This window comes from Centruroides sculpturatus, unplaced genomic scaffold (genome assembly GCF_000671375.1).
Source record: "Centruroides sculpturatus isolate CEXI.00-Female unplaced genomic scaffold, Cexi_2.0 scaffold474, whole genome shotgun sequence".
Lineage (NCBI taxonomy): Eukaryota > Metazoa > Arthropoda > Arachnida > Scorpiones > Buthidae > Centruroides > Centruroides sculpturatus.
Genome location: NW_019384646.1, coordinates 480,394 through 497,923, shown reverse-complemented (window position 1 = coordinate 497,923; position 17,530 = coordinate 480,394). Strand labels below are relative to the sequence as shown.

General features: G+C 30.1%; 1 protein-coding gene across 1 annotated transcript in view; it reads right to left on the bottom strand.

Annotated features, from left to right (window-relative positions):
- The window catches only part of LOC111626191 (sodium-coupled neutral amino acid transporter 9-like), a 42,263-nt gene extending 39,759 nt beyond the window's left edge, over nt 1–2,504 (bottom strand). The window contains exon 1 of the mRNA XM_023369500.1: nt 2,314–2,504. Coding sequence (XP_023225268.1) covers nt 2,314–2,441 — 128 coding nt within the window. The 5' untranslated portion in view covers nt 2,442–2,504. The remainder of the gene's footprint in view (nt 1–2,313) is intronic.
- Nucleotides 2,505–17,530: the final 15,026 nt, after the last annotated feature.

Below are 17,530 nucleotides of genomic sequence, written 5' to 3'. Positions count from 1 at the left end.
TACAGTTATAAGAAATTCATAAATTTTTATTTTGGAATTAATAGAGATGGGCGAATATCATTTTTCTCGAATAGTTTCTAAGAAATGAAACTTCTCCTGGCCTATATCCCAGATTATTTAGGGTCAGTCCGGAATGTCAATTTACGCCACGTTGGTATATCTCTAATTGTTTCTTCATCCACTCCACAGTCCAGCATATCCGTTTTTACACATTCAATCCACCTCTTCTTAGGTCTTCCTCTACCTCTATCTCCCTGTACCTTCATATTTAGTGCCTTTTTTGTTACATGTTCCTCATTCCTTCTCACCACATGTCCAAACCATGTCAGTCTGTGGCTTTTTATTTTTTTATTTTTTGAGATAGATACTACCTTTAAACTTCCTCTGATGTAATCATTTCTAATCCTATCCATTCTAGTGACTCTGCACATCCACCTCAGCATTCGCATCTCTGCCACGTGCAATCGCTTCTCTTCGGTGGCTGTCATCGGCCAGCACTCGCACCCATACATAAGCACGGGTCTGATGACAGTTTTATATATTAGCCTTCTTATTTTAAGTGGCATGCGTTTGTCACAAGTTATTCCTGTCACCTGTTTCCACTTTAACCACCCTGCATTGATCCTTCTAGTAACCTCCCAATCAATGTTGCCATCTTTCTGTAGCAGAGATCCCAGATTGCGGAATTAAGTACTTTCTGGCAATGGTATTCAATGGTATTCTAAGAAATGAAACTACAAACTTTAATTTTGACTTTGAGTTTTATAATACCTTCTTTTCAACTTTGTACTGTTTTCTTAACTACAATAAGTTAATCAAAGATTATTCTCATTTTCGCCAACTGCAGACTTTTATTTACGAAAAGAAGCACTCGAACACTTTCAGGTTCTAGTCTGATTCCTTTCTTGTCTCAAATTAAAGCGGAGGTGCTGAAGAGGTCTCCTGTCTGTACGTTTGGCACAATATTGAAGGTATTGTAATATTCGAACTTATTTTTTTCAACGTTATATTCGAAATCTCGAATAGTTTTTAATGTTCAAATATTTGCTGATAGTGTTCGTCCATCTCTAGGATTAATTTTTAGATATTCAAGACATTTTTATTAACGTAAATTCAAAATTTTTCCATTACGAAAGTGATAGATTCTTGAAAGTTGGATTATTAATATTACTTAAGGGTACATTGCTATTTCTCTCAGATTCGCCGGCAGACTACCGAAATTTGTCAAAAATTTTCAAGTTCCTTTAAAAAAAAGCATCTCGATATTGCTGAGAATAAAATATATCAAATCTCCCGAAATTTTCTACTCTTGGAATGGAAGACTCCCAGAATCAACTCTTCGGGAGCTTATTTAAGACGAAAAACTCAAACAAAAAGTATGTCGATTGCCATATTTTTTACACGAAGTTTATGAGTTCAAGAAACTGTCTTGAAACTGTAAACTTTAATATAAAAAATATAAATTTCAATGGCATATCTTGAATTTTGAGGTTAAGGGTACTGCTCAAGGAAGATTTGGAGACCAAGGCATATGCTCCTGTCATTTTTCGAGAATATTAATTAATTATTACTCTATAATTTTTACCTAACTGAAGTTATGCTAAATGCGTTATTATATTTATTTTTAATTTAAAGTTGCTAAAGTTCAAAATTGATTGCTTTGGTATCAAGAGGAGCGAGGAGGCTTGCAACACCATAAGCATCCCTTGGATGCGCCCATGATATATTTCACGTAAACATTAATATAAAATAATATAAATTTAAAGTAAAAAAAAGTGAAAAAAGTAACTGAACGTTTTCATCTCCTTTTTTTAATAGGCACCACTTAAACTATTCAGAAATTTTTGTAACAGTAACTCATAAAACGTTTACTTTATTATTGATATTCTCAAATTAGATAATAAAATATACCTCACTTTCAAGCATCATCACTATCTTTATTTTAGATAAGCATATCATTTGTATCAATTGATTGAAATAATAAAAGTAAATGAAGATATCATTAAAAAAATGACGCAAAATTATCTATTACAAATAATCTATAATATTCTATGAAAGAATCACATTGGAAAAAAACCATTTTTTTTAAAATAAAAATATAAATTTAAAATCGTTTTTGAGATCTTGATTAATGCAATTCGAAACATTATTCAATATTAAAATCAAACAAATGTAGATTAAAATTAATAATATATATCGTTCTTAATCACACACACACACACACACTGTGTCTTCATATTACACAAAATTTAAGAAAAAAAAAAGGCTTAAAATTAATTAAATTTTAATTTTAAAAAATATGTTTATTTTTACCTTATGGGTTGAGGCCTCTTTTTATTATAAGAAGAATCGCTGTGCCCGAAGGAATTGTAGTCACAAGAGTCATTATAAGCGCTATTAACGTTGGGATGTAGTAAAGGCTGTTTCATATTATCCTCCATTCTGTTTAATTAATCTGCTTACTAGAATCTTTACGAAGTGCACATGTCGAATGAATTGTGTTGTCAAACTTACTGGATGGTGAAAGATAATCTACATATCGAAATCAGCTGATCAGGATCACGTGTCGCGGCGCGACTTAGCGAAATCGAATGGAAAAGTATTTATTTACATTTAAAAAATGTTTAGAGTATAATAATTATCCTTGACCCGTTCCTATAATCTCATACGTACGAACTGGGTCATTTTTATCAGAATTTCTCTACGCGATTTTATAACATTTTGACCTAATTTTACGTCATTTTAAATGTTATTTTTCCGAATTTAAACAGGAAACCATATGCTCTTATAGAGCAGATTCAATGTTATATAGAATATTCAAGATACTCATCATCATCTCTTTACGAAATATTAAGATTTAATATACTAAATTGTTTTCGAATCGTTTTATTTCTTAATAGCAGGGCTAAATAATAACAGTTTATCATATCAGACGTTTGAGAGTCCGAAAGCTGCAGTAATAATATCAATCGATAAATAGGGTTAAGTAATATATTTTATAAAGCAGGACAATTGATAATAGTTGTTAGCCACAGTATCAATTACTGAAATATAAATTTTCGAGTAAAACAAATAAACAACATAGAAGCTGGTTTGTCTCTTGCTCTCTTTTTACGATTCCCAATATTAAAAAGTGCAAAAAATTTCTTAAAATAATGGAAATTTTTATGAATATTTTCATAAAATTAAGATTATATTCTTTAATGTATTAATATGAGTGATTTAGAATGAAGATATACAGTATTTTATTAAATTTTTGGCACTTTTTCCTATGATTGATATGTATATTTAATGAGATTTTATTTAGGATTTTCTTTTATTTAGGTTTATTTTTGCTGTTAAAATGAATTGACATCATTAAAATTACTAAATAAATTATCAAAGAAATAAATTTAAGTTGTGAAAGAATTGGATATTGTAATTGTAACCATAAAACAAACCACCTTAATTCAGATCCACCTACTGATTAAATAGCGAAGGTGAACAAGTTCTTATCTGCTTCGAATAATTTAGTAGTCTAATATAATTTATTCTTAATTTAAATTCACTGTAATGTTAAAATATTTAGATTAAACAGACTAATTTTTACTGAAGTAAATGGCAACATAGAGAACTATTATATATTGTGATGATGATATTAACAATAATTGTTTCACAGCAGAAATTGGATACAAATGTAAATGGCCGATAAACTATAAATATCTATTTCAAACATTAAATTAAATTAAACTAATTATATAATAATAATCTGATAAATACAGTGTGATAACAAATATTTAAATATTATTGTGTAAAAATATGTCTAGTAGTTGACAATTGTCATATTTATGAGGTAAATCGAAACTCAATGTTACAAATTTAATGCCAAATTGAACAAACATTTGGTCAATACCCAATTGATTTTCCCTTTTTATTCGGCACAATATACCGATAAAAAATGGGAAACGGTAAATACTAAAGATTTGTAGTGCAAAGTTACAAGTAAATCATCCATACTATTCGGTATTGGCCAAATGTTTGCTCAGATTTCGGCGAACATCGAATGGTGGAGTCTCTTTGAAAGTATTTTTAAAATTTAAATAAAACATTAATTTTCTTGTTTCTTAGGAAGATTAATATACGACGGTGTTTCGAAAAGTAACGCCTTTTTAATTTTTTAATTTTTCAGATAATCCATTTTATTCTAACTGAATATATGGTCCATCCTTTAAAATCTCCCGAACCAATGGTCCGATTTTCCTACCTCGAAAACATTTACCCCTAACACAAACTTCCCCGCAAAATTTTCAGAAATTTTCGCCAAAAGACACAGGAGTTAAGCTTCAAAGTGAGTGAAAAAATCATGTCCCCCACACACATTAACATCCGTACGTAGTACAGTACATAAAAACCCTAAATTTTTCTTTGCATTTCTGGACATTTCAAGGTCTCCTGAGACCGAAAAATTTTTCTATGTTGAAGAGGTAAGAGAGTAATATTTTAAAAATAGTTAGATAACCCCCATTTTATTACGAGTAATCAATCATTCGTATTATTAATTTCATGCACTATAATCTGATGGGTTAAAGATAATGATAGCAAGTATTAGGGATGAAAAACAGACAATTCCGAAAAATGAAGCAGCAATAAACTGACGGTTTATTCTTCATACAATAAAATGTATTAATTTTAACACTGATTAAATTTTTTGATGTATTTTTACGTGTATATTGTACTGTATGTCTCATTTATTAATCAACCAAAAAAATTTTTTTCTAGCTGCAGGACTTCAATAAACTTATTTCTCATTTCTATTTCAGTTTTGACTGTNGTAATCAGCTAAAAAAGTAATTTTATTTCAAAAAAATTATTTCCAAATTTCAATTATTAAAAGCAATCTGTTTTGGAATTTACTTTCATAACAAAAGAAAAATAGAGTTTTTTTTTTTTTTCTAATGCTTTTATTAATTAATATATGGTATGTTCAAGTGTAATATAGTTTAATCTAGATCCATTATAGTTGTATGTATAAACAGTATTGTAAATTATAATGGAAGATAAAATGCATATAAGCATACCATTCCTCTTAATATGAATGGAAAAAAGTTTGCTTACATGCATATAATCCACTGATCTTAATTTATTAACAATAATAAATCCAAAATCTGTAACATAACCATGAACTATAACCAAAATGCACGAGTAAATACAATATTAGAGTAAACATAAAATTTATCAAGCATAAAAAGAAATATAACATAATTAGAAATTGTCTGAAACGCTTATCAACCAAACAAATTTAAATCATTTTTATATAAACGGCGTTTAAAATTACCTATTTACTGGTTGTTGTCTGCTTTTAATATAGGACGGATCGCTCGGACCAGCGGAATCGTAATCACAAGAATCACTGTTAATTGAATGAGGTAATAAAGGTTGTCTTACATCGTCCTCCATTTTGTTTAACGGATCTTCGTTACAAATACTTCATCTCAGCGTGTGTAAATTACATTGTCAAACTGGTCGTTTCTATGGGTGCGTATACTTTTTGCTAGCTTCCAAGCTCGCCGAGCTGACACCTAGCGCTGCCTGACGTCATACTAGCACTGCCTGACGTCATACTAGCACGTTGGTAAAAGTATACACAGTAATGGCGTCTTACGGTTTAGTATCAGCGGCTGTAGCTATTATTTCACAACTGCAATCGCTAGATTCGGAGTCTGAAGACGATGATTTATTGTTAGAATGTGCAATGTCTGCAGTTGAAGCTGAGGTGAATGCATCTAGTGGCGAAAAAAGCAAGTCAGTCGAAAAAGTAAAAGGGTATGTTGAGTACACTGTGCCAAGATACCGATCGAAGGATTTTCAGGAACATTTTCGATTGAACAGAACAACTGTGGACATTTTAATATCAAAATTAGCACCCTTACTTAATAGCAAACAGAATTCAAGAGGACGATGCCCATTGACNGTTGATACTAGTTGCTGGCTGGAGTTTATAATTTCGACTTTTAATATTACATATGTATATTATCAGCTGCAGAAAATCTTAATTCTAGAGAACAAAGAATCTTTCAGATTCAGATAAGCTACATTGAATGTTGGAGAGATGATGGAGAGTTAACTGAATAATTAAGAGTTCATTGAAAAAATGTTATCAGAGAAAGTTTTTAAAATTTATTGACTGTTATATATCACAGCAACATGAAAAAAATTAGATCGATGACAACGCTAAACTTGGGCGATCTGCCAAGAGAGGAGTGCCTCTCGGGAGGACTTTCTATAAGAAACGTACCCATAGAAAACTTTCAAATGGCGATAGAAAGATAGTTTTGGCTTGTAAAATTAAAATCAATAACAAATCTTAGAATAAAGCATGCTTTTCAATATGGCATATTTACCATGATGAATATCACACGTTCTTCTAATAGTCGTTGAAACACGAAATTTATTATCTCTTCGACTGTTATCATTTGAGGCCATTTTCTGGGTTTGTAAATAAAATAAAATAAAAATAAATCTGTTCTACATTAAAAACGAAAAAAAAAAACGAAGAATAAGTAATAAAATATCTTTTATGAAAAGTTTAGTAATTCCGGAGTCTTCTAATGAAATAAATCAGTGGTGCCGATTAGCGGGACAAATTGCACATAAATGATTCAGGAATGATTCAGGGAGATTTTGTTTAGCTCTAAACTAAAAAACGTAATCTCAGATCGTTTAAAATAATTGCTTATTTTTAAATAAAAATATGACATTACTGCCATCAGAAAATACGATTATATCGTTTATTTATGCCCTTCTAACGTTTTTTATGTTTATTTTTTTTTTAAAAAAAAGTTTATTGAATGCTAATTAACTTACATCTCAGCAATATGCTGTAGCAGTTATAAACATTAAAACTTATTTTCCGTACATAAGTTACTTAAAGAGTTGGTATTTGTTTCCACCAACTTACATAAAAATTCACAATACTGTACCTCATAAATTATTTACATATAGTAGTCTATTATATACATTATTTACATGTAGAGGATATTGTGAGATACAAAGTGGTACAGTACATGCTTTAGCACACATAACCTTTGAAAAAATAACAAATCAAAGTAATAGTATTCAAATGAATAGACATTTTCATATAATATATTTTCTTTACAAAGAGTGATAACTTAATAAAAAATATGGGAATAGATTACAAAAACTTTATGTGCATTTATCCATATACACAATTACATGAAAATTAGGTGGTAAGCATTACAAAGTACTGTATTAATATTTACATATAATATCTATCATCACTATTATGCCATTCCCTAAAATTTTAGCTTACATTTAATCATTTTGTTCACATCAAGAGTCTCACTTGTCATTAAATATTACCTCATCATTAAAAATGTTAAAAATTGTATCTGTTCCCTTATACATTCTGTTGAAATCATTTTGTGACATTTTTTCGATGTCATTTTTAATTTTATAACTAGCTTCTGGTTTTATTTTAATAACCGTAATCAGAGCCGTAACTAGGCAGGTGCAACAGGTGCATTCGCACAGGGCCCACTTGGAAGGGGGAGGCCCAAACTGCTGTTCACAAGAAATTATAGTTTTAAATCTTAAATTTTTCCTCCTTTTTACTGGCGATTACATTTTGCCTTATTTAGACCCTAGATGTCTGCTCACCAGTATTCCCAACCGTGGCGACTTTTAGAGGGACGTAGTGAGATAGCGGAGACCGCAGACAAATCAGCCAAAAGTAGCGACCTTTGAAATTTTGTTTGTTTATTTTTTGAGAAATTTAAATTTATAGATTTTTTCTCTACTTTATAGAGCTCTCTGGAAACGACTAATATTANTGTCACCTGTTTCCACTTTAACCACCCTGCATTGATCCTTCTAGTAACCTCCCAATCAATGTTGCCATCTTTCTGTAGCAGAGATCCCAGATTGCGGAATTAAGTACTTTCTGGCAATGGTATTCAATGGTATTCTAAGAAATGAAACTACAAACTTTAATTTTGACTTTGAGTTTTATAATACCTTCTTTTCAACTTTGTACTGTTTTCTTAACTACAATAAGTTAATCAAAGATTATTCTCATTTTCGCCAACTGCAGACTTTTATTTACGAAAAGAAGCACTCGAACACTTTCAGGTTCTAGTCTGATTCCTTTCTTGTCTCAAATTAAAGCGGAGGTGCTGAAGAGGTCTCCTGTCTGTACGTTTGGCACAATATTGAAGGTATTGTAATATTCGAACTTATTTTTTTCAACGTTATATTCGAAATCTCGAATAGTTTTTAATGTTCAAATATTTGCTGATAGTGTTCGTCCATCTCTAGGATTAATTTTTAGATATTCAAGACATTTTTATTAACGTAAATTCAAAATTTTTCCATTACGAAAGTGATAGATTCTTGAAAGTTGGATTATTAATATTACTTAAGGGTACATTGCTATTTCTCTCAGATTCGCCGGCAGACTACCGAAATTTGTCAAAAATTTTCAAGTTCCTTTAAAAAAAAGCATCTCGATATTGCTGAGAATAAAATATATCAAATCTCCCGAAATTTTCTACTCTTGGAATGGAAGACTCCCAGAATCAACTCTTCGGGAGCTTATTTAAGACGAAAAACTCAAACAAAAAGTATGTCGATTGCCATATTTTTTACACGAAGTTTATGAGTTCAAGAAACTGTCTTGAAACTGTAAACTTTAATATAAAAAATATAAATTTCAATGGCATATCTTGAATTTTGAGGTTAAGGGTACTGCTCAAGGAAGATTTGGAGACCAAGGCATATGCTCCTGTCATTTTTCGAGAATATTAATTAATTATTACTCTATAATTTTTACCTAACTGAAGTTATGCTAAATGCGTTATTATATTTATTTTTAATTTAAAGTTGCTAAAGTTCAAAATTGATTGCTTTGGTATCAAGAGGAGCGAGGAGGCTTGCAACACCATAAGCATCCCTTGGATGCGCCCATGATATATTTCACGTAAACATTAATATAAAATAATATAAATTTAAAGTAAAAAAAAGTGAAAAAAGTAACTGAACGTTTTCATCTCCTTTTTTTAATAGGCACCACTTAAACTATTCAGAAATTTTTGTAACAGTAACTCATAAAACGTTTACTTTATTATTGATATTCTCAAATTAGATAATAAAATATACCTCACTTTCAAGCATCATCACTATCTTTATTTTAGATAAGCATATCATTTGTATCAATTGATTGAAATAATAAAAGTAAATGAAGATATCATTAAAAAAATGACGCAAAATTATCTATTACAAATAATCTATAATATTCTATGAAAGAATCACATTGGAAAAAAACCATTTTTTTTAAAATAAAAATATAAATTTAAAATCGTTTTTGAGATCTTGATTAATGCAATTCGAAACATTATTCAATATTAAAATCAAACAAATGTAGATTAAAATTAATAATATATATCGTTCTTAATCACACACACACACACACACTGTGTCTTCATATTACACAAAATTTAAGAAAAAAAAAAGGCTTAAAATTAATTAAATTTTAATTTTAAAAAATATGTTTATTTTTACCTTATGGGTTGAGGCCTCTTTTTATTATAAGAAGAATCGCTGTGCCCGAAGGAATTGTAGTCACAAGAGTCATTATAAGCGCTATTAACGTTGGGATGTAGTAAAGGCTGTTTCATATTATCCTCCATTCTGTTTAATTAATCTGCTTACTAGAATCTTTACGAAGTGCACATGTCGAATGAATTGTGTTGTCAAACTTACTGGATGGTGAAAGATAATCTACATATCGAAATCAGCTGATCAGGATCACGTGTCGCGGCGCGACTTAGCGAAATCGAATGGAAAAGTATTTATTTACATTTAAAAAATGTTTAGAGTATAATAATTATCCTTGACCCGTTCCTATAATCTCATACGTACGAACTGGGTCATTTTTATCAGAATTTCTCTACGCGATTTTATAACATTTTGACCTAATTTTACGTCATTTTAAATGTTATTTTTCCGAATTTAAACAGGAAACCATATGCTCTTATAGAGCAGATTCAATGTTATATAGAATATTCAAGATACTCATCATCATCTCTTTACGAAATATTAAGATTTAATATACTAAATTGTTTTCGAATCGTTTTATTTCTTAATAGCAGGGCTAAATAATAACAGTTTATCATATCAGACGTTTGAGAGTCCGAAAGCTGCAGTAATAATATCAATCGATAAATAGGGTTAAGTAATATATTTTATAAAGCAGGACAATTGATAATAGTTGTTAGCCACAGTATCAATTACTGAAATATAAATTTTCGAGTAAAACAAATAAACAACATAGAAGCTGGTTTGTCTCTTGCTCTCTTTTTACGATTCCCAATATTAAAAAGTGCAAAAAATTTCTTAAAATAATGGAAATTTTTATGAATATTTTCATAAAATTAAGATTATATTCTTTAATGTATTAATATGAGTGATTTAGAATGAAGATATACAGTATTTTATTAAATTTTTGGCACTTTTTCCTATGATTGATATGTATATTTAATGAGATTTTATTTAGGATTTTCTTTTATTTAGGTTTATTTTTGCTGTTAAAATGAATTGACATCATTAAAATTACTAAATAAATTATCAAAGAAATAAATTTAAGTTGTGAAAGAATTGGATATTGTAATTGTAACCATAAAACAAACCACCTTAATTCAGATCTACCTACTGATTAAATAGCGAAGGTGAACAAGTTCTTATCTGCTTCGAATAATTTAGTAGTCTAATATAATTTATTCTTAATTTAAATTCACTGTAATGTTAAAATATTTAGATTAAACAGACTAATTTTTACTGAAGTAAATGGCAACATAGAGAACTATTATATATTGTGATGATGATATTAACAATAATTGTTTCACAGCAGAAATTGGATACAAATGTAAATGGCCGATAAACTATAAATATCTATTTCAAACATTAAATTAAATTAAACTAATTATATAATAATAATCTGATAAATACAGTGTGATAACAAATATTTAAATATTATTGTGTAAAAATATGTCTAGTAGTTGACAATTGTCATATTTATGAGGTAAATCGAAACTCAATGTTACAAATTTAATGCCAAATTGAACAAACATTTGGTCAATACCCAATTGATTTTCCCTTTTTATTCGGCACAATATACCGATAAAAAATGGGAAACGGTAAATACTAAAGATTTGTAGTGCAAAGTTACAAGTAAATCATCCATACTATTCGGTATTGGCCAAATGTTTGCTCAGATTTCGGCGAACATCGAATGGTGGAGTCTCTTTGAAAGTATTTTTAAAATTTAAATAAAACATTAATTTTCTTGTTTCTTAGGAAGATTAATATACGACGGTGTTTCGAAAAGTAACGCCTTTTTAATTTTTTAATTTTTCAGATAATCCATTTTATTCTAACTGAATATATGGTCCATCCTTTAAAATCTCCCGAACCAATGGTCCGATTTTCCTACCTCGAAAACATTTACCCCTAACACAAACTTCCCCGCAAAATTTTCAGAAATTTTCGCCAAAAGACACAGGAGTTAAGCTTCAAAGTGAGTGAAAAAATCATGTCCCCCACACACATTAACATCCGTACGTAGTACAGTACATAAAAACCCTAAATTTTTCTTTGCATTTCTGGACATTTCAAGGTCTCCTGAGACCGAAAAATTTTTCTATGTTGAAGAGGTAAGAGAGTAATATTTTAAAAATAGTTAGATAACCCCCATTTTATTACGAGTAATCATTCATTCGTATTATTAATTTCATGCACTATAATCTGATGGGTTAAAGATAATGATAGCAAGTATTAGGGATGAAAAACAGACAATTCCGAAAAATGAAGCAGCAATAAACTGACGGTTTATTCTTCATACAATAAAATGTATTAATTTTAACACTGATTAAATTTTTTGATGTATTTTTACGTGTATATTGTACTGTATGTCTCATTTATTAATCAACCAAAAAAATTTTTTTCTAGCTGCAGGACTTCAATAAACTTATTTCTCATTTCTATTTCAGTTTTGATTGTTTTAAATTATTAAAATTTATAAAGAAAACATAAGTTTAAATACATATTGGCCCTCGACATATAGATAATTAAAACGGATAAGACAAGAATACAGACGAAAGCAAAAGGAAGGGGATTAACTCAAAAATAAAAAAAAGTATTTGAATAATTTAAGTATCTTTTATTAACACGTGAAAGACGATTGTATTGCGAATGGTCCAATAAACCATATTCGCTATCCTAAATGTATATCTTTATAAAGAAAAGAGTTAAAAAATAATAGAATGGTTACAGGAAATTTTCTTTCGACACGTCCATCTGGCTTTCATTATTTATTTAATTTAATTTTTTATTTCTACAGTAGTGTACAGTTTACATCGGAATTGTTTTATTTAACTTTTTCATTATGTTTGTTTTCATTTTATAAATAAAATATAAACATTTGGAGATTCACTAATTCAATTTATTTAAGAGATGATTCATTAAGTTATCTTAACTATAATCGTTATGTTTATGTTGACTCAACTTGTTTTGTGTCAAGGATTATATCATATACTTTTCAATTGAACTTAACAAATAAGAGCAATTCTAGTAAATTTTTATTCTTATAGGCATGAAAGTGTGTAAAACAATGTAAGACTTTCTTGTGAATGCTGAACCGTAGAGATCCGAATTAAAATACATTTTTATTTAAATAAGTTTATAGTTTAATTTGTTGAAAAACAGATATCCTGACCTCTTTTATATCTATCTATAACATGCATATGTACTGTACTGACTTCATATCACTGCAATAATAATAAATTGCTTATGAGATGGAATCTTATGACTTTTATTGATTCTTTAATAATTAATAAATAAGTCATAGCATTCCATTCAATAAGAAATTCATTAAATTTATGTTACGAGCGATTATTTATTGTGACATCGTCATAATTCCGGGCTGCAATTTTTAATCATATTTTTAATTTATTTAATTTAAAATATATGTTCTCCACCTCAAATTAGTAGTATCTTGCCCCTGTAAATCATACTTTTCCTTTAACAATAGAGTCGTGTCGATCATCTATTAACCGCTTTCAGGGGAAAACTTTTGAATTGAAATAACGTGATTTCCAGTTTTCATCGGAAGTTCGTTAATCGGGTCCTCCCTCCTCTAATATTTCCACATCTNACATTTTTTTTTTTTTTTTTTTCAAATTGCAGCCCAATAAATTTTATGCCTTGGTTAAGCCTACATATTAAATCAGGGTAAAGTTTGTTCTTATCTATATACTGGAATATGGTTTCAAGCTAAAGTAACTGATTTTATTGCTTAAAACTATTTCTATTGAATTTTTATATAATTTTTTGCAAATATTTTTGAGCTGCAATTTGAAAATATTGTAGATCTATAAATTCCCACTGTCGTCCGTCTGTCTATCTGTCCTTCCTTAATCTCGAGAACGGAATTAGATAGATGAAAGCCGAGACCAGATATGGAAAGATTAGGGGCAATAAGCCTCGATTAATTATATATGAACTTCCGGTTTGGACTGGTAGTCACATTGAAAAATTTTCCCTTGAAAGGACTTAGATAGATAACCGACACGACTCTATTGCTAACAGGAAAAGTATGAAGTACAGGGGCAAGACACTATGAATTTCTGAGAAAAATCTATGAACATAACAAAGAGATTAAAGAAATCTCACACTGGAAGCCTTTAAACTTGAAGCATCAATTACGTATGCTATAACTTCAAAAAAGAATGAGGGATGCAGACATATGGACGTATCTGTTTCCCCAGCAATACGGAACATACTGATCGCTTTAAAACAAATCAGTTATAAATGGGAAACGTTGATAATTGACGATTACATCCCCATTATTCGTTGTTTTAAATGTACAGGCTTCGGTCACATGGCAAGCGCCTGTGATCAGAGGGAACGCTGCAGTCATTGTGCGTTCACACTAAGAAGGGGTTTTTCGAAATTCCCTCGCGCGGGGAGAGGAAGAACATTAAGGCTTAACCAAAAGACCGGCTTCTACTGTACTATTTTAAAAGCGATTTTTTGTTTTTAATTGCGTTTTAGTAGGGCAGGCCGATTCTATTTATCAAAAAACGGAATTATTTTAATTTCTAAAGTAAAATAAATCAAACAATAATTTTGTGAGATAACGCAGGTCACAAATATGTCGAAAGTAACCAATTGTTGGCACGCATTGATTTTTAAATGTTTTAATTGTTGGCGCCTACTTGTTGGAAAAAACTGTTTGTTTATAACAGTTTTTTTTCAACAAGTAGGCGCCAACAAGTATTTTTGAAAGACGTCTCCCCTTCTTCAAATTTCAGGTAAGTTCTAGAAAGAAGACACGAATGGGGTGGAAGGCGGCCTCTCCCCTTCTTCAAATTTCAGGTAAGTTCTAGAGAGACTATTATTAAAGAGTGAATTAGGAAGAATGAAAATGAAACTGCACAGGTGATGTTAAACACGTGTGGAGTTGCATTTTTTCCAACTCTCCGTGGAACTCTGACGCAGAGCCACCTCCCCATGGTGAGTTCTGGGTTGCCATTCGTTTAGAAATAACGAAGGGCAAGCGAAGAGTTGCGTGTATCTGTCTAATTTATTATTATAAAAGTGAATGAAAATGAGCCAATATATGCAAAAATATGAAATTAGTTATCTATTGTGACAAAGTAACGTTGTTCTCAATTCTAGTAGTGCCTTGTTCCTGTATATCGTAGTTTCGTGTTAACAATACAATTAAATTGGATGTTAATTATCTATGTAAATTAATTATCGGCATTCAGTAGAAAATATTTCAGTTGAAATAACCTGATTTCAATGCAAACCGGAAGTTCGTTTATAGTTAATGTGGCCTTTTCCCCAAAGATTTCGACTTTCATGTATATAAATCTAGAAATTAAAGGACATTCAGTTAGACGGACGCCAGAGGGAATTTATATGTATACTTAAATCAGGATTCTGGCTATTAAATCTACTCCATTTAGCATTATGGCAACAAATAACTTGTTGATATCAAGTTACTACATTATTTACTTGTATGGGTAGAGATTTGCAGCATAAAATAAATACTTATGGAACGAATTACTCTTTGATTTTCGTGTTGTAATTGTATAGACAATTATAATTACTGCACGTGTTTGGAAGATTATTATCAATTTAATATTTGATTTATTAATATCAAAAAATGATATTTACCACATGAAGCGTGTTGTACCCGCCGAAGGTACTGAATGTTACGCCCAGATCAACATTTAACAACATTGACGATTTAATAGTATTATACTTGGTTTATATACGATAAGTGCAAAATGTTTCTCTTCAACGTAAGTGACATAACTTTACGTAAGTGACGTCATTTGACATGTCAATCATTTCTACCTGTGCTCATGGGCGTAGCCAGAGTTTTGTTATGGGGGGCCTAGTGGAGGCCAACCTGACACAAAATTGAATTATTTCAAATTATTGTTCATTATTGGGCACCGAGCAAGCCGTTCACCTTTTTTTAGTATTCAAAACTTTTATTTTAGCTTTAGGTGTTTACAAATCGACTCAACACTTTTTCGGCTGTGATTTCCTGGGGGGCACCAGGTTCCCTGGGAGGGGCCGTGCCCACCCAGGCTCCCCCCTCGCTACGCCCATGCCTGTGCTCCCATTTGTTAAAAATGGATTGCTGTTATATATCACAGCAACATGAAAAAAATTAGATCGATGACAACGCTAAACTTGAGCGATCTGCCAAGAGAGGAGTGCCTCTCGGGAGGACTTTCTATAAGAAACGTACCCATAGAAAACTTTCGAATGGCGATAGAAAGATAGTTTTGGCTTGTAAAATTAAAATCAATAACAAATCTTAGAATAAAGCATGCTTTTCAATATGGCATATTTACCATGATGAATATCACACGTTCTTCTAATAGTCGTTGAAACACGAAATTTATTATCTCTTCGACTGTTATCATTTGAGGCCATTTTCTGGGTTTGTAAATAAAATAAAATAAAAATAAATCTGTTCTACATTAAAAACGAAAAAAAAAAACGAAGAATAAGTAATAAAATATCTTTTATGAAAAGTTTAGTAATTCCGGAGTCTTCTAATGAAATAAATCAGTGGTGCCGATTAGCGGGACAAATTGCACATAAATGATTCAGGAATGATTCAGGGAGATTTTGTTTAGCTCTAAACTAAAAAACGTAATCTCAGATCGTTTAAAATAATTGCTTATTTTTAAATAAAAATATGACATTACTGCCATCAGAAAATACGATTATATCGTTTATTTATGCCCTTCTAACGTTTTTTATGTTTATTTTTTTTTTAAATGAAAGTTTATTGAATGCTAATTAACTTACATCTCAGCAATATGCTGTAGCAGTTATAAACATTAAAACTTATTTTCCGTACATAAGTTACTTAAAGAGTTGGTATTTGTTTCCACCAACTTACATAAAAATTCACAATACTGTACCTCATAAATTATTTACATATAGTAGTCTATTATATACATTATTTACATGTAGAGGATATTGTGAGATACAAAGTGGTACAGTACATGCTTTAGCACACATAACCTTTGAAAAAATAACAAATCAAAGTAATAGTATTCAAATGAATAGACATTTTCATATAATATATTTTCTTTACAAAGAGTGATAACTTAATAAAAAATATGGGAATAGATTACAAAAACTTTATGTGCATTTATCCATATACATAATTACATGAAAATTAGATGGTAAGCGTTACAAAGTATTAATATTTACATATAATATTTATCATCACTATTATGCCATTGCTGTTCACAAGAAATTATAGTNCACACATAACCTTTGAAAAAATAACAAATCAAAGTAATAGTATTCAAATGAATAGACATTTTCATATAATATATTTTCTTTACAAAGAATGATAACTTAATAAAAAATATGGGAATAGATTACAAAAACTTTATGTGCATTTATCCATATACACAATTACATGAAAATTAGGTGGTAAGCATTACAAAGTACTGTATTAATATTTACATATAATATCTATCATCACTATTATGCCATTCCCTAAAATTTTAGCTTACATTTAATCATTTTGTTCACATCAAGAGTCTCACTTGTCATTAAATATTACCTCATCATTAAAAATGTTAAAAATTGTATCTGTTCTCTTATACATTCTGTTGAAATCATTTTGTGTCATTTTTTCGATGTCATTTTTAATTTTATAACTAGCTTCTGGTTTTATTTTAATAACCGTAATCAGAGCCGTAACTAGGCAGGTGCAACAGGTGCATTCGCACAGGGCCCACTTGGAAGGGGGAGGCCCAAACTGCTGTTCACAAGAAATTATAGTTTTAAATCTTAAATTTTTCCTCCTTTTTACTGGCGATTACATTTTGCCTTATTTAGACCCTAGATGTCTGCTCACCAGTATTCCCAACCGTGGCGACTTTTAGAGGGACGTAGTGAGATAGCGGAGACCGCAGACAAATCAGCCAAA